This window comes from Hevea brasiliensis, chromosome 5, assembly GCF_030052815.1.
Source record: "Hevea brasiliensis isolate MT/VB/25A 57/8 chromosome 5, ASM3005281v1, whole genome shotgun sequence".
In the NCBI taxonomy this organism is placed as follows: Eukaryota; Viridiplantae; Streptophyta; class Magnoliopsida; order Malpighiales; family Euphorbiaceae; genus Hevea; species Hevea brasiliensis.
The window spans coordinates 111,869,756-111,888,259 of NC_079497.1; the positions used below are offsets into that span (position 1 = coordinate 111,869,756).

The 18,504-nt window shown below is 32.9% G+C and overlaps 2 protein-coding genes across 2 annotated transcripts; one reads left to right on the forward strand and one right to left on the reverse strand.

The window, feature by feature from the left end:
• Positions 1-6,609: 6,609 nt before the first annotated feature.
• On the forward strand, positions 6,610-8,319 carry LOC131179980 (UPF0481 protein At3g47200-like). The gene has a single exon (XM_058147441.1). It carries the CDS (start codon positions 6,845-6,847, stop codon positions 8,102-8,104), a length of 1,260 nt encoding a protein of 419 aa, XP_058003424.1. The 5' UTR covers positions 6,610-6,844; the 3' UTR covers positions 8,105-8,319.
• Positions 8,320-9,975: 1,656 nt separating this feature from the next.
• Positions 9,976-10,338, reverse strand: LOC131180163 (secreted RxLR effector protein 161-like). Its single transcript, XM_058147790.1, has one exon. The coding sequence runs from the start codon at positions 10,336-10,338 to the stop codon at positions 9,976-9,978; it is 363 nt and encodes a 120-aa protein (XP_058003773.1).
• Between the last annotated feature and the right edge of the window lie 8,166 nt (positions 10,339-18,504).

Here is an 18,504-nt window from a genome sequence, read left to right on the forward strand (position 1 = left end):
TTTATTTATAGAGAGTGAAATCCATATATTCATAAATAGAAAGCATTTGCCCTAAAACACTAAATAATTCCTTGCATATACTTTGATTTTTGATTTTTAAAAAATTAAATTACATTAAAATGGAAGAAAATAAGCGCTTCCACCCTTGGTGGATAACAAAAATAAAGATAAATTTTAAAATATGATTTTTTTTCTCATATATTAAAAAGAAAATTATTATCAATTTTATATATATATATATATATATATATATATATATATATATATATATATATATATATATATATATATATATATAGCCATGGGAAGTTTAAAATTTAAAGAAAAAGTGCTTCGTAGTTTGAATTATCCTTCACATTAATTTGCTTTTGTGTGCACTTATGTATTAAGCTCTAATTTGCTTGCTCAATATTCTATGTCCATATATCTTATTTTCTATAAAAGCTTACCAATCTTGTTTTCTATAAGAACTTTTCTACAACTAATTCATTACATATTTAAAACATAAATATGTAAATCTCAATTATTTTACATATGAATCTTACTTTATATATTATATATATTTGATCGCTTTCATTAGTTGACCAAGCTGCTACATGTAATTTTTCAATGGAGGGATTAGACTATCTAGGGAGCATGTGCAGTGGCATTATTTTGACTGCACTTTTTATTTATTTATTTTCATATTAGTATCTGAATAAAGTGGGTAAAATAAAACATAAACAATTAATAATACTTTCTAAGAAGTAAGAAATATTTTGCTGGAAGCATCAGCAAAAAAGATTAAAGATTTTTTTAATTTATTTAATTTTAAATAAGTTTAAAATGTCATAGTAATGAGGGTAATTTCAAAATTATTAAATTAAAATTTATTCTTTTTTTTATTGTCATGGTTATAATTAAAATTTAAATTGCAAAAATAATTATGATATCATAAAAATTAAAATTTATTAATTATTTTGAGTAGCTATAGCTCCAAATTTAGGCCATGAAATCTTTCTTGTTAGGTGTCGTTGCTTATGGAAAAGTCAGTCTCCAAACGAAAGCTTCTCAGTTTTTCAATTTTTCACCCCTAATTTATCCTTAATGGATGTCTGGCCTCCTGCCTGCTCCAGCATGGCCCCAACCCCCATGGTGGGTGTGAAGAGGCATACTTGGGAACGTGGAAACACACACTCAGGCTTGGAAACACACACTCAGGCTAATCATTTCTTAATTGCCTTCTGAAAAATGTGATAATTTTTATGATGGGAATGGAAATCAAACACCTGCATAAAAAATTTAGAACCAAATAAGAGAGAGAAAAGGTAAGAACGAAAGCTGCCGTACCTTTCCAAGATTTCACAGCAAAAGATCAGCTTGATATATGGATGGGCCATACAAGAGAGGGTGTTTCTGATCTGTGGGGGCCATTGGGTCAAAAATCTGAGCCCCATGGACATAGGCCCAGAATAAAAAGGCTTAGGAATTAGCCTACTGAACACCGATGTGAAATGATTCTAGAAGAGGACAAAATCATTAATGAAGAACCGATCTCTCCATCTTGGTTCCAGAATAGGTCCTGGGGTGAAATCAATGAGGAAACCCTGGCGTGAAACCGACTCCACAAAGTTCGATGTGAAAAGGGTCGATGAGGAAATTTGGCAATCGAAGTTCCCATCCACTGGAATTCCATGATCTCTCTCAAGCAAGATGATTATTGTTTGGATCAATACCTTCTTACTTCATACGTCAAGATATCTTTCAATCTCTGTTTGGAAATCTTGCAAAAATGCATCACATCTTTTCAAGAAGAATAGCAATATGTCGAGAATTAAGATTGTGCTGCTGAAATCTCTTGTCAACTATATATATATATATATATATATATATATAGACCCTCCATTCACTAAATTGCTTTTCGTTTTTTCTCTCGTTTGGTTTTGCCATCTAAGACATTAGGTCTCTTACTCTGCCGAGCTTCGTCAATCCTCTATGAGAGACCGGTGACCGGTGACGGCCCCCTTCATTAACCTAGAGTAGGTCTACCCTTACCTCATCTGTGAGAGCTTTCTTATACTTGCCATGCAACATGCAATGGCTTTGGTTCCTTGTTTAGAGACAATAGGGCTCTCTCGTCGTGATTGCCTATTTGCTGGTGCTTAAAAACCAAGATTTACTGGGATCATCGGGTCCTCCGTTTAATCCGTTTAATCTGTATAGTATCTCTTGAGAACGTTATTGATGTCTCTCTCTTACGTATCCAGTCTTTGATACTAAAAAGCTCTGCCTCGTCCCTGTGCTCCTCTTGGCTTCGGGGACGACTCAACTTTGATTTGAGTGTTAAGGCATCATCGTCGCCTCTCAAATGTCCAAATCCAGTTGTGGGTCAAGCAACAACTAGGGTTTAATTGAGTTGCCTTAGACCTTTCTTTTGATTTGATTTTGATTTGGATTGATTTCTAATTTAGCAATCTGTTATGATTTTTTCATTGTATCTAGATTTTGATTTACCGAGTATGGGCTTATATTAAGAAATAGGTTAAGCTAGGTGGTGTGTTGGGTCTTTTCTTTTTTTTTTTTTTTTTTTTTTTTTAAAAGAAAAGATTTCATTTATGGTATAAGGTGATCAAAAGAAATGTTACAATAATAATTTTCTGTCAGGGATTATACCAGAAAGAGTCATCGCTAAGAGTGATAGCAGCTAAACAATGGGTACTTTGATTACATAATCTGTTCACATAATAAAAGGAATTTCAAATTTAGCTAAAGATTAAATTAATTAATTTAGATTTTTTTATTGTTTTAATTTAATTTTTTTATTTTATTTAAAATATATTAATTTTTAATAATTAATTAATTTAACCATAATACGAAATTAACATGAATATTATTTCCATTACCCTCAATTTTCCTCTAAAATTTATATCAAATATGCAATGTTGCTTAAATTGATATGTGTAATATAATTAGTACAAAACTTTTCTAATGAGCTCAAATTCATTCGCGTGTATCACACACTCACAGAGAAGAGCATGAGCCAAAATAAAAAATGAATAATAATAATAATAATAATAATAATAATAATAATAATAATAATAATGAAATCAGGATAGCCCTCTCTCCCTCTGTTTTGGTACCCCAAGCTTCCATTTGTTTCAATAACAGCAATCCTTAGAAATGGCATTTTCCATTGCACCACTTGCCAACCCATTCCCAATTCTGATAAGAGTTTTTTTTTTTTTTTTTTTTTTTTTTTTTTTTTTTTAAATTTAAGATAATAATTCATTGGAGTGGAAAAAGAGGTCTAAAGTCCAACACAATATAAGAGGTCCAACTAAAAATAGGAATAGACCCAATACACTACCGAGAGCATTTTAACATCATATTTTTCTAACTTATAATTATTTTTTAATAAATAAATTTATTGTAACATCCTAAATTTTTAAATAATTATTTTATGTATAATTATATGATTTTTTACTATTTTGAGGGGTCCAGGAGGGGTCATATGATGTCGATAAGATGTGGATATGAGAGATATATTTTAGAAGTGTTATTTAGATCATTTTGCATGTTGGGTAGGTCTTAAGTATAGGAAAAACTCTGCTAGATTTTCAGCAAAACTTAAGATGTTCTTTGATTCTTCAAAATTTTGTTTTAAGTAAATATTGATCAGTTTGTAATGTAATTATTTAGGTGAGCCAGGTCAGCCTTCTTCTTCCGTCCAGCCGCCGTAATGATTTGTGAAGTACAGTGAGTAGATATTGATTTTACTTATAATTTCAATATTATTATGTATTCAATGCATGTTCATGCATCACTTATAGATATATGTACATAGTTATTTGCTAGTCAAGCCTTGTATTGCATTTGTATTTGATAATGTTGTTGTGATTATTGCTTTATGACGATCTAGAGCTGTGTGTATAAGTTGGTGTGTATGAGTTGTGTATATGAATATGGATATGATGGGTAGACGCAGTTGGAGCTTGACTTACTGGGACTCGATCCTTATTATGGGAAAGTTGGGGTAGGCAAGGCTTTGAGTTGATCTCGTTGGCCTCCCGCATTTGGATATTGAGAGAAAGTCTGGCTTTGAGTTGATATCGCTGGCAGATGTTGAAACTAAGAGAGTTGTATAGGGGATCAGCTTCTATATATATGTGTGTGAGTATGGATTGACATACGGGTGTGTGAGTGCTCCAAATTGCCTTTGATATGATAATGGCTTGACTTGTTTGAACTGTGTGAAGGTGTTGCATTCATTCTTAGGAATGCACTAGACTTAGATAGTTATAGAAATTATTTGTAAAAATCAATATCTTACTTTATGAATCGAACGTTCACTCCTGTTCATCAATTTTTTTGTCCCAGGCTACAGGAGGACTCTTACTTGTGTTTAACCTACGTCATACCTCGCAGTCATTATAAGATTTGGAAAAAAAGGCAAGTTGGCACTCCATTACATAGGACCTTTTGAGATCACTGACAGAGTGGGAGCAGTTGCCTATCAGTTGGAGTTGCCATCAAACATTTCTCATGTCCACCTAGTATTCCACATTTTTATACTTAGAAAGTATGTTACCGATCATTCACATGTGCTGCAACCAGACACAGTAGAGTTAAATGAGAATTTAACCTCTGAGAAGCAACCAGTAGCTATAGTAAACTATCAGATGAGACAACTTCGGTCAAGGTAGATCCCTACGGTTAAAGTCCTGTGGAGAAATCAATGTGTGGAGGAATGCACTTGGGAATAAGAGCGGGATATGCATAGCAAATACCCATATTTATTTGATATGTAACTCTGTGTCATTGTTCTGCCTTGTGTAAAATTCGAGGACGAATTTTTTATAAGGGGGAAGAATGTAATACTCCAAATTTTTAAATAATTAATTTATGTATAATTATATAATTTTTTACTATTTTGGAGGGCCCAGGAGGGGCCATATAATGTTGATGAGATGTGGATATGTGAGATGTATTTTAAAAGTGTTATTTGGATCATTTTACAGGTTGGGTAGGTTTTAGGTATAGGGAAAACTTTGCCGGATTTTCAGCAAAACTTAGAATGTTCTTTGATTCTTCAAAGTTTTGTTTTAAGTAAATATTGATCAGTTTATAATGTAATTGTTTAGGTGAGCCGGGTCAGCCTTCTTCTTCTCCCTAGCCGCCGTAGTGATTTGTGAAGTACAATGAGTAGATATTGATTTTACTTATTTCAATATTATTATGTATTCAAGGCATAATCATGCATCACTTATAGATATATGTACATAGTTATTTGCTAGGTACGCCTTGTATTGCATTTGTATTTGATGATGTTGCTGTGATTATAACTTTATGACGATCTGAAGTTGTGTGTGTAAGTTGGTGTGTATAAGTTGTGTATATAGATATAGATAGGACAGTTAGACGCGGCTGGAGCTTGACTCATTAGGACCCGATCCTTATTATGGGAAAGTCGGGGTAGGCAATGCTTTGAGTTGATCTTGCTGGCCCCCGCATTTGGATATTAAGAGAAAGTCCGACTTCGAGTTTATCTCGCTAGCAGAGGTTGAAACTAAGAGAGCTATATAGGGGATCAGCTCTCATATATATGTGTGAGTATGGATTGACATACAGGTGTGTGAGTACTCCAGATTGCCTTTGGTGTGATTATGGCTTGACCTGTCTGAACTGTGTGAAGGTGTTGCATTCATTCTTAGGGATACACTAGACTTAGTAGTTATAGAAATTATTTGTAAAAATTAATATCTTACTCTATGAGTCGAACGCTCACTTCTGTTCACCCTTTTTTTTTTCAGGCGATAGGAGGACTTTACTTGTATTTAACCTGCTTCCTACCTCGCAAGTCTCTTAATTGCTCTATCTATATTTTGTGTTGTAACTTTTGAAAGGTTTAGAACTCCGCATGTGTTAGAAGATATTTTATTTGACTTGAAATTGTAATAGATTATTATTTGAAATCTATAATTTATTGATTTTGTATATGTGGATTTGTGGATTGAATGGGTTATGTGGATGAGGAAGCTGAGTTCGTAATGATCATATTGAATTGTTGATGATTCTAAGGGTGAGCTGAGCTCCCAAAATGATTTTATTTTGTAATCACAGGTCAAGTGAGTTAAAAACTACCCGTTGAGTAGTCCAGTTTATGGCTGGACTCTGTCCGGTTGTTTTCTTTAAATTTGAGCTCAAATACAGACTTTATAGTTAGGCTAGAGAATAGTTAGGCTTACTACGAGTATTGGGAACCTTACGCTGACCAAAGTCCTAATACTGATCCGGCCCATAGTTTGGATCGTGATATTTATATTATATAATGATGAATTAAAATAAAAAGAAAAATATCCATAGGGAAATTCAATCCCCACTTGCCCCGATTTCAATCCCTTGTGAGGTAGAAATGAGGAGAGCGATCCTCATCCACCACCCAATCAATTATCATTCTTAGAGTGTTAAAGCTTGCATTAGAAGTTGACTATTTTTTAAAAAAATAAAAAATAAATAAATTGCTGTAAATGTGTAATTGATAGAAATTAATTATCTCTCATTGCCACAAATCAGTTATTTTTGTGGTAACTTTATGACACCTTTAACTTGATTTGACTTTAATAAGACTGTTGCTGCCCTCGTCATGGTGCTATGGAATTCCAATAACCAGAATATATTTTTCCAAGATCTGCTTTATTGCAGCAATAAAGCTTGCTTTCTTCTTGAATAAAAAGCCTATTCCCAAGATTAGTATTGAATCTCAGACCCATAATCGGTGACTGAAATGGGGTGCAATTCAGCAGAAGGGGAAGGAAGCCAGCATGTCATAAAGATCTAGGAAGTGAACAAGGATCGCCTCAAGTGGATGCACCAGAAAATATCCAACCCACCAACATTACTCACCAAATCAGCTGCCAAGAGCTCTTGTTGCATCTTTAGGGTACCCCAGAGTTTCATAGAGATTAATGGTAAGTCCTACCAACCTCATATAGTCTCAATAGGCCCTTACCACCATGGGAAGCCTCCCTTCAGAATGATTGAGGAGCACAAGTGGAGATACTTGGGCTCTTTGCTTTCTAGGATTGAAATTAAAGGCCTACACTTAGAGGACCTTTTAAAGGCAGTAGAGGCACTAGAAATGGCAGCTAGAGAGTGCTACTCTGAAACTATCCAGTTTGACACGGATGAATTTGTGGAAATGATGGTTGTTGATGGTTGTTTCATTGTCGAATTGTTTCGAAAAGTTGGAGATGTGGTGCAAGTTGAACCTGATGATCCTATCTTCACAATGCAATGGATCACAACTTTTTTCTACAGGGATTTTCTTAGACTTGAGAATCAAATCCCATTCTTTATTCTTGAATGTTTATTTGACTTGTCGAGAATGCCTGGAGAGGAATCAGGCCCTTCCTTGTCCACCCTTGCTTTAAATTTCTTCAACCATGCTCTTCAAAGGCCAGAGGGTGCCATTGCCAGGCATGGAAATCTAAATGGTAGGCATCTTCTTGATTTAGTTCGGTCAAGTTATATAGATTTCGGCCAAACCCAACCACCAAAATGTGATCACACACCAAGCCATATAATTCATTGTGTATCCAAGCTTCGCCACTCCGGAATTAAGCTGACTCAAGGGAAGGAAGATAGTTTCTTGGTGGTGAAGTTCAGGCGTGGAATTATAGAAATGCCCACAATAACCATTGATGACGCGATGAGTTCTTTCTTGCTTAATTGCGTAGCTTATGAGCAATGCCACAATGGGAGCTCCAAGCACTTCACAACTTATGCAACATTATTAGACTGCCTAGTGAACACTTACAAAGATGTTGAGTATTTATGTGATAATAATATCATTGAGAATTACTTTGGAACCGATGCAGAAGTTGCAAGATTCATCAATAATCTGGGTAAGGAAGTTCCATTTGATATTGATATGAGCTATTTGGTTGAGTTGTTTAGAGATGTTCATCAGTATTACAAGAACAGTTGGCATGTTCAATGGGCAGGCTTCAAGCATACTTATTTTGATACTCCTTGGTCATTTATATCTGCACTGGCTGCTCTGATTCTCCTGATTCTTACTGTGGCACAGACCTTTTACACCATTTATGGTACTTACAGAAATTAGTCCCGTTGATATTCATATACCTACTGTTTGATGTATAGACAGTAACTGTAGTGCGGGATTAGGGGAATAGAGACTTGAACCTTAGTATGTGAGGTGAGCAATATGAGCCGAGCAACCTCTAATTATCAAATACATGTTGTTGTTTACTGAGTTGTCTGATTCTGATCCAATTGTATCTTTCTATAATTATGCAAGCTTCATCAGTTTGTTTGTTAGATATATATCATCCTCAAGAAAGCATGTGCCACCAAATATTCAAATTCATTCAACCAAACTTTCAAACCACATGGCAGAAAAGGAAGATTGGTTTCCTTTCATTTTCTTTTTTTTTTTTCCTTCTAATTTCTATTATATTAATAGATTTTTTTATTATTTTAATTCTGATTAAAATTTAAATTTAAGATTTTATAATTTTAAACACCACTCAATAATCTATTATTTAATAATATTTTTGAATGGACAAGTGAATGGCCAACATTAGTTACTGTTTACAGATAAATTGGTGGCAATCTTACTTTTCCTTCAAGGTTATGAACTTTCATAGGGCATATATTCTTTCTTCAATCTTGGGTACAAACAAGAATGTCCTTGATGAAAGAGACAATCCTCATCTTATCTTATTTAAATATGTAGAAAGAAAATGTTTTCCACAGGAAACTTGGCCCTATAATTCTTTGCCATTTTCAGATTTCTCAAAAGAAACATCAAGCAACAAACTTTCAGACAAATGACCACCACATATGACAGACTTACATGGAGAGGGGCAAATTAAATATAAACTACATTTTATTTAAATTTTAATCAAATTGGACAGAAATATATCATTTAATTTATCTAAATTTTGTATTAATTAAATTTAATTTAATGATATCATTTTATTAGTCAATTTCATAACAAGCGATTTAAAGAAACTGATATAAATATTACAGTGCAAATTAATAGCAGTGTTTTTGGACAAATTAATTATATTAGTTAGATTAAGAATCTTAATAATAATTGATTTAAATCTAAATTTATTAAATTTTAATTTATTATTTTTATCACGTATAACATTTATTATATGTTAGTTAATTTATAAAAGTAATGTGTATATATATATATATATTATAACAGACACCCAAATCTAAGGTATACGCATAAATTACACGATTACGCAATATAGAAAAGAGAAGAAGAACAACACAGAATTTAATATGATTCAACCGTAAGGTCTACGTCGACGAGCAAGACAAGAGAAAAAGTTTCACTAAGATGAAAAGAGCAAGATATAATCACTCAGAACTCTTAAACCCTAGCCCTAGTGTGTTTCCTGAATATCTCATAACTCTATCGCAAAAGGCAAAATATCATAATATTTATACTAATCCAAACCCCCACACCTCCAAGGAGATCAGTGATGAGCTTCAAGCCCAGGCCTATCGACTAGTGCCCTCTGTTACCACTACAGATCTCACTTTTTTTTCCTAATCGAGTCGCAGCATGAAACTTTCAGGTCGGGTTACAAATTCGGGTCTATGAAGACATATCCAAACAAAAATTCAAGTCATAAAAAATAACAATTCTTTCCTTTAACTTGAATTCCCTTCATCATCAACCAAAAAATAAAAAAATAAAAAATAAAACACTTTGTCTTGCCATATGCCCTCGAAAAGGCACTATTGAGCACTACAAACACTAACTAAGTCTAGGCAATCCCTAAACTTGCTAACTGGGACTTCCTTGTTCATCGTATCTGCTGAATTATTATGTGTAGAGACTTTCTGCACAACAACAGTCCCTTGAGATACAATGTCCCGAATGAAGTGATACTTGACATCAATGTGCTTAGTTTGCTCATGGTACATCTGATTCTTTATGAGATGTATTATACTCTAGCTGTCACAAAATATGATTGGCTTGTTTTGTGTCAAACCAAGATTACCCACTAAACCCTGTAACCATAAAGCTGTCTTTACTGCCTCTGCTAAAGCCATATATTCAGCCTCTATAGTAGACAAAGCAACTATAGCTTGCAATGTTGCCTTCAAACTAATAGCACTTCCAGAGAGACTAAACAAATAACTTGTCAGAGATCTCCTCTTGTCTAAGTCCCCTGTAAAATCTAAATCCACATAGCCAACAAATAAATCACTCATCTTGGCTTTGTCAAATATGAGACCAACATCTACAGTATCCTTCAAATACCTCATAATCCATTTCTCTGCCTGCCAATGCTCCTTCCTAGGACACGTCATGTATCTACTTACAACACTAACTACATATGAAATGTCAGGTCAAGTGTGAACCATAGCATATATGATGCTACCAACAGCACTCAAATAAGGAACATTGGACATATGTTCCATCTCCTTATCCATTTTTAGTGATATGTCTGCCGATAACTTGAAATGGGTAGCAAATGGAACGGTCACAGGCTTAGTATTATTCATGTTAAAACGCTTAAGCACTTTCTCAACATATACCTGTTGAGACAAGAAAAGCTTCCCAACACTTTTATCCCTGGTAATTTCCATTGCCAATATCTTCTTTGCAGCACCCAGATCCTTCATCTCAAACTCATCACTCAACAGCTTTTTCAGAATGTTAATTTGTGACATACTTTTAGCAGTAATAAGCATGTCATCCACATACAACAATAAATAGATAAAGGAATCATCTGAAAGCTTCCTATGATACACACAACTATCATATGAACTACAAATAAAGCCATTACAAACCATTAATATATCAAATCTTTTATATCACTACCTAGGGGACTGTTTTAGACCATATAAAGGCTTCTTGAGTAAGCAAACATGGTTTTCCATACCTGGACTGACAAATCCCTCAGGCTGACTCATGTAAATTTTCTCCTCTAGATCACCATGCAAAAATGTTATCTTTACATCTAGTTGCTCAAGCTACAGATTATGAAGAGCAACCATAGCAAGTAAGACCCTGATAGAACTATGCTTAACAACTGGAGAAAATACTTCATTAAAGTCAATTCCCTCCCTCTAAGTAAAGCCTTTTGCTACAAACTGTGCCTTATATCGAGGTATTTCAACCCTTGGAGTACCTTCCTTTTTCTTGAACACCCATTTGCAGCCTATCACTTTTTATCCCTTAGGCAATGTTGCAAGCTCCCAAGTTTAATTCTTGTGAAGAGATTCAATTTCTTCACCCATAGCACCGACCTATTGATTTGCATCTGAACAAGAAATTGCTTTTCTTTAATTGCTAGGTTCATACATCAACTGTCTCAGCAACACATAAGACAAATGCAACTAGATTTGCATATGATATCCCTACGGGGGTCTAATCTATCTTTTCTCTCTATTAGTTACACTGCTATATGGTTCCTGATGCTATTGCTCAAGTGCATCCTCTTGTTGATCAGGATCTTGCACCTCATTCTCTGAATCACTAGACTGAATTACTGAAGTATCAATGTCAAGCTCTACCTGTTCTCTGACACTATGATCTGATTCTACTATTGACTTATCTCTCTGACTATCTAATGAAGAAGATTTATTAAATGTCACATCCCTACTGATAATTAATTCTGGAGACTTTAGATCATTGCATCATAACCTATAGCCTTTCACTCCAGATGCATACCTTAGAAATATGCATTTTCTTGCCCTCGGCTCAAGCTTACTATCCCTCACATGAGCATAAGCAGGGCAACTAAATATTCTCAGTTGAGAGTAATTAGCAGGTAAACTGGACCAGAACTCAAAAGAAGTTTTGTACTCAATAGTTGTAAATAGAGATCTATTAACTAAGAAACAAGCTGTATTAATTGCTTCAGCCCATAAATCCTTTCCTAATCCTAAATGCAAGAGCATGCTTCGTGCTTTGTCACAAAGCATTCTATTCATGTGTTTTGCAATATCATTCTATTATGGTGTCCTTACACAAGTGTAGTGTCTCACTACACCTTTATTGCTGTAAAATGCATTGAACTCACGATTGCAAAATTCTAACCTGTTATCAATTCTAAAATGCTTGACATTCTTTTCTGTCTGCTTCTCAATCATCATTTTCCACTTTGTAAAGGTTGAAAATGCATCATCTTTTATTTTTAGAAAATACACCCACACCATCCAAGAGTAATCATCAATCAAAGTCATGAAGTGCCTAGCACCGCTCTTAGAAAGAATTCTGTTAGGACCCCATAGATCTGAGTAGATATAATCCACCATTCCTTTAGTTTTGTGCACTGCCTTTTTGTTGAACTTCACCCTGGTCTGTTTGCCAAATAAACTGTGTTCACAAAAGTCCATAGATTTTGTTTTCTGCTTGTCCAATAAATCTTGCTTGCTCAATACAGATAATCCTCTTTCACTCATATGACTAAGATGCAGATGCCACAATTGAGCCGGATGCTACTGCAGCTTCCCTTAAAACTGTACTGCCCTGAAGAAAATACAATCTTGAAACCAAATTGCTCTTCATGAGTACCATAGAGCCCTTACACACTTTGAGAATTCCATTCTATGCATGGTATCTGAAACCATGAGATTCAAGTGTCCCAAGAGAAATCAGGTTTCTCTTCAGTCCTAGAACAATGCCAACACTCTATAGTTCTGACAATGCCATCAAATATCCTCAATCTAATGTTATCAATTTCTTCCACAGATAATGCACGATCATTGCCCAGAAACACCTTACCACTCATTTGTTTGTAAGTGACAAACCAGTTTCTATGTGGACACATGTTATAAGTAGCACAAGTATTAAGAATTTAGGAATTTTGTCCATGATCTGAACTCATGGATAGAATTTCCCCAGCACTGTTATCACTATCAAAATCAATAAAACTGTCAACCACATTCACAAAACTTTTTGATTGCTTTCTCTTTTTATTTTTCAACTTGGGACAGTGTCTCCTGGAGTGACCTTGCTCCTTGCACTCAAAACAGTTAGCCTTTTTCATTCTTGACTTAGATCTGGCTATAGATTTCTTCCTGTTGGAAGAACCCTCTCTTGAATGTGTTCTTCCCCTGCTCACCAAACCTTCCCCCTCAAATCTTTCTCTATTATCTGAAAAATCCTTTTTCAACTACTTCGATTTTAGAGAATTACTAATATCGTCTAGTAAAATACTGTATTTTCCATACAACAGAGTATCAACAAAAGTCTCGTAGGAGGGTGATAAAGAACATAACACAATAAGGGCCTAATCCTCATTATCAATCTCAATATTAATATTCTTCAGGTCTATAATGATTGAATTAAATTCATTCGGATGTTTTTTAATAGGTGTACTTTTGCTCATTCTCAGATTGTAAAGCCTTTTCTTCAAATACAAGCAGTTGGTTAGCGATCTAACATAGTACAACTCCTCCAATTTCTTCCATCCTGCAGGCGATGAGCTTTCACCAGCAATCTCGCATAGGACATTATCAGCTACGCTCATGAAAATCACACTCAAGGCTCTCTCCTTCAGATCAGCCTTCTCCACCTTTTCTATACCTTCTGGAAAGTTATCCTCGATTGCCTTTCACAGACCTTGTAGGATCAAGTAAGATTTCATTTTAATCTTCCACAAACTGAAACTTGATCCACCATCAAACTTCTCCATCTCATACTTCGTTGAAGACGATGCCATCTGCAAACCCTAGGTTTTATGCAAAAAGCTCATATACCAGTTTGTTATAATAGGCACGCAAATCTAAGACACATACATAAATTGCACAATCACCAGTATAGAAAAGAGAAGAAGAATAACATAGGATTTAATGTGGTTTAATTGTAAGATTTACGTCTACAGGCAAGATAAGAAAAAAAGTTCTACTAAGATGAAAAGAGCAAGATACAATCGCTCAGAACTCTCATGCCCTAACCCTAGTGTATTTCCCGAATATCTCACAACTCTATCGCAAAGGATAGAATATTATAATATTTATACTAATCCATATCGCAAGGGCAAATGATGGATATTAGTGGTGGGCTTCAAGCCCGAGCATATTGGCCCGTATCCTCTACTACCATCGCAGACTTCACTTTTTATCCCTATCAGGTTACAGTGCAAAACTTTTGAGTTGGGTCATAATTCGGGTCCATGAAAGACATATCCAAATAAAATTCAAGTCACAAAAAATAACAATATATATATATGGAGTCTAAGGCATTCACAAAAAGAAAAGTACCCCTTTTATGCTTTCAAAATTCAAAGCTCTATCAAGAAGTTGAAGAGTACATCTTTTTTTTTTTTTTTTTAAATAAGAGAATTTTCATTAAATAGAGATATAAAACTTCATATTATTTTAGTTTTACATAAAAAAAAAATTTAAGATAAATTACTCATAAAAAAATAATTATTATTTTGATTCAAAAGATTCAATATAGATCTTGCATACTTCACTTGATCGCGATCTATCATTATTCAACTCCAAAATCTTTTTATGAGCTTGATATGATAAATATCAAAATTTGATCTCCAACTAAAAAAAATCTATATCTCATATTGCATCTCTACTCAAATAATAAAACAACAAACTTAAAGACTCTATGATATGAAAAAATAACAATCCTCACAAAGAATTTAGTCCAAGGGTGGACGCAGGTTTGAATATAATAGGAGGCCAAAATTTAAATAATTATATAATTATTATAATTAATAAAAATTTATAAATTACATTTTTATCAAACATTAATCAATGTTCATTGTTTTTAATAAATCATGTATTTTATTTTTTTTTTAAAAAAGGAAAAATTAAAAAAAAAATCCTTACCACACTTAATTAGCATACTCATTTCATACATTTAACCTAATACATAAAATGTTAAGTGAAAAAAAAAATATGAAGACATCAGAAAAAAAAAAAAAAAAAGCATAAGAAGCTCATATTATTCTGAATGATGGGCGAAGGAAATTTTAAAGCTAAACTAAGAATAAAATGATTGAAGTTATTATTCAATTCTTGCAATTGAGAGTCCACTGTAGCATTAAAAATGTCTAACTTGGTAATTAATATTCTATTAAATAGTTAAAATATCATAGAAAAATTAAATTTAATTTTAAGAGTTTAAATGTGTGTAAAAATATTTTTAAATTAATTAATGTTTTAAATAATAATTTATAATTATTATAATAAATATTACCTAAACATTTTGATTTTATAAAGATAAAATAAATAGAGATAAATTTTTATAAGAAAAGATTAAATTTTGACTTCAATATTTAATTAATTTATTTTCATATTATGGTAAAATCAATTTTAAATACTAAATTTGATAAAATTATTATTATTCACTAAAAAAATCAAGATTTTTAATAATTTAAATAAATATAAAAGATAGCAATTCCATAATGGGTCATGCAACTCCCGCCATAAATGTGTGTTGCGTTCACCCTGATTTAGTCTTTGACATATTCTCATGATTTGCATCCAATAATCAATTAGAAATTGAAAGATTGGATTATGAAATTATCAAATATAATTTTTTTTAATTGAATCAGTGCATTCAATTAAATGATTCAACAATCACTGAAACAATATGAGGACCTATTAGTATATTATTAAATAGAAATAAAAAATGTCAATATTTGATAATTTCATCTATCATTTAATTATTTTAGAGTGAATCCCTTCAACAATGATTGAATACATTAAATAATACTCTTTCTATCTCATTGTAATAGAAATGATTTAGAAAAAAAAATTTTTTTATCTCATTTTATTTATTATTTTAAAAAATAAAAAAGTATCAATTATTATTTTATAAATTTTACTCTTATCTATTATTATTTTTAATATATTTATTTTTTCTTAACACCTTTTTATACTCTAATTATATTATAAATACTTAAGTCAATTATTAATATTTTTATAAAAATGATATTATCTAATTATTTTTTTAATTCTTATAAAAATATTAAAAAGTTATTAAAATAGAACGAAGAGAGTAATATTTTTTTCTAAATTCTCATATAATCTTATCTTTAATTGGCGAATAATTAGATACGAATACGAGATCTTTTAATTTAAAATAAACGTAACCCTTTGATTGATTGATGAATAACTCATTAAAAAAAAAAAAAAAACTAGATTGATGATAAAACTTGTTTGTTTGATTTCCCATATGGTTTTGAAATACATACCAAAACATTAATTTTCGGGGGAAATTTCCCTGTTGATTGAATAGTGGCGATTGAAGGTAATTTTGTGATTTTGCTTATGTTTTGACTTTTTTTTTTTTGGTGGGCTTGTTTAGCAATTAGCTTGGAAGGTGTCAAAGCAGAATGCAAGAGGAGCTTGGAAGTTTCTACTTTCTACCGGGTCAAACATTCCAATCAAGAAGGTAAGAGCCCCGAAATCATTCAACTACTGCACCTTCCTCTGGATTCACAAATCAGAATTTCAAAGTTCAAATCTTTCAACTTTGAAATGTCAATTAGAATTAGCTCCCAGTAGTCCCATCTCCTATATATAAATCACAAGCTTAATCCTGAGTCCTCCAGTTATCCACAAACTGCTTTTATCATTTCCCTTCATATCGACACTCAATAACATTCAAGTTCTTGCGATTTCCTCAATCCAGAAGAGTTAAGACTGGTATTAAGTTAGAATAATATATGAGTTCCAACACCAACATGTCTGCTCCAAAAGACCAAACCCAGTCTGGGGTTGCAGTAATTAACACTTTTCCTCAGCCCACAAGACCAGTTAACAGCTATTATTTGGAGGTAGCACAGGCACAGACGCCTCAAACCTCATATCCTGTAACCGCAGACAATACAGAAAATGGGGTTGAAGAAAAGGAAAAATTCGAGGAACTAGCCAGAGCCGTCGTGGAATCTTATGAAAAGCTTCCTGCAAATATACGAAACCAAATTACTTTAGATAAATTTCGAAGAAATCCTTCTCTCGTATCAAAGGACTTGAAGGTTGATTCAAGTTCGTCTCGAAGCATTGAAGGATCTGTGGGAGATTCGCCTGACAAGCTTGAGCGCTTCAAGATAAAGACCATAAAGTTGGGAGGCGTTGTCAATGGGGAAAACAAATCATCATCATGACATCGATCAAATAATGAATTAGAAATTCAACCTAAAATACTTGTATATTTCAATATACAATTTCAAATTCTTTGATTCATTTGAAGTTGGCCTTGGAATCATTGTATTCCTTTATTAAAATGCGCATATACTCATTGTTAATTTAGTTAGAAATTCTTGCGTAAATCCAATATATCATGACCGAAGACTATAAGGTGAGACAAAAAGTGTTAAGACCCAGAGGCATATGAACAGCCTGATTTATCAACCAATCAGCTGAAAAATTAGCTTTTTTCTAAATACATGTTCTTGAGCTGCGCCACCAATTCTTTAAAATGGAAGAAGAGAAACAAATTTGTATTATAAATTCTTTAAAAAGCATGTTAATACTCTGTAATATGTATCTTCTATATTGTTAAAGCTTCTTAGTTTGAAATATTTCCAGCCTTTCATTGATCTTGTCAAGTACAGAAGACACACACATAGTTAAGAGAGTTATCCACCATAACTTTGTTTTTTTTGCTGAGTGTAAAATTTACTTTATCAATAGAATAAATTATTATTTAGTCCCTAAGTATTTTCATTATTTGTTATTTTGTCTTTTTATTTTGATAAGTACATTAGTATATTCTAATGGTTTAATTTTATTTACAAAATGGTCCCTCCATCTATTTTTAGTCTATTTATCTTTTAATAAGCTCAAAAAGGGTAAGCTCAAAAAGGGGGTTGTCTATTAGAGAGAAAATATTTTATTCTTAAATAGCCTGCCCCTCTCTCTCTCCTCCTCTATCTCTCTCCATTTGTCACTCTCTAGGACTAGGAGTAGGATAATATGACCCCAAAGGCAAACACCTTATAAGTTTGATCAATACACAAGCCAAGAAATAAAAAGATTCAGAGTTTCCAAGAAAAACATCTGAAATCCACATCCAATACAATCACATCTCTTTGCATAATCAATAAGCATCGTTTAATTTCTCTTCTTGGAAAATTTGTATTGATAATAATGAGATGAGTGCTACTAAATAGCTCAATTTGAGTTGACTCAAATGGTATTAATGTATATAGTTTTACTATTATACCCTTAAAAGAAAGAGAGAAAACAATTTAAAAATGGCTTCAAAGCTTGGAGCTGGTAAGATAGCTCATTTCATGGCTCATGCAAAGGAAAGCGTGCATGCAACAAGCTATTATTGCTTGCAGCCATGCACACCATTCAAGAACTGATGATTCGATGAGTGTGTCTACTGTATTAATGCATGCACATATGAGCTAACACATGCAGCAGTGATGAGCATTCCTTATTTTTGCCTTAAAATATTTTCATTCTTTGTTTTTGCCTTCCTTAAAATATTTTAGTTCTTTGTTTTTTCTTTTAAAGTTGATTCATTCTCTCAGTTTTTTCAATTTTTTT

Coding starts and splice junctions, on each gene's coding strand:
- LOC131179980 (XM_058147441.1), top strand. CDS start 6,845: ATGCACCAGAAAATATCCAACCCACCAACATTACTCACCAAATCAGCT.
- LOC131180163 (XM_058147790.1), bottom strand. CDS start 10,338: ATGACGTGTCCTAGGAAGGAGCATTGGCAGGCAGAGAAATGGATTATG.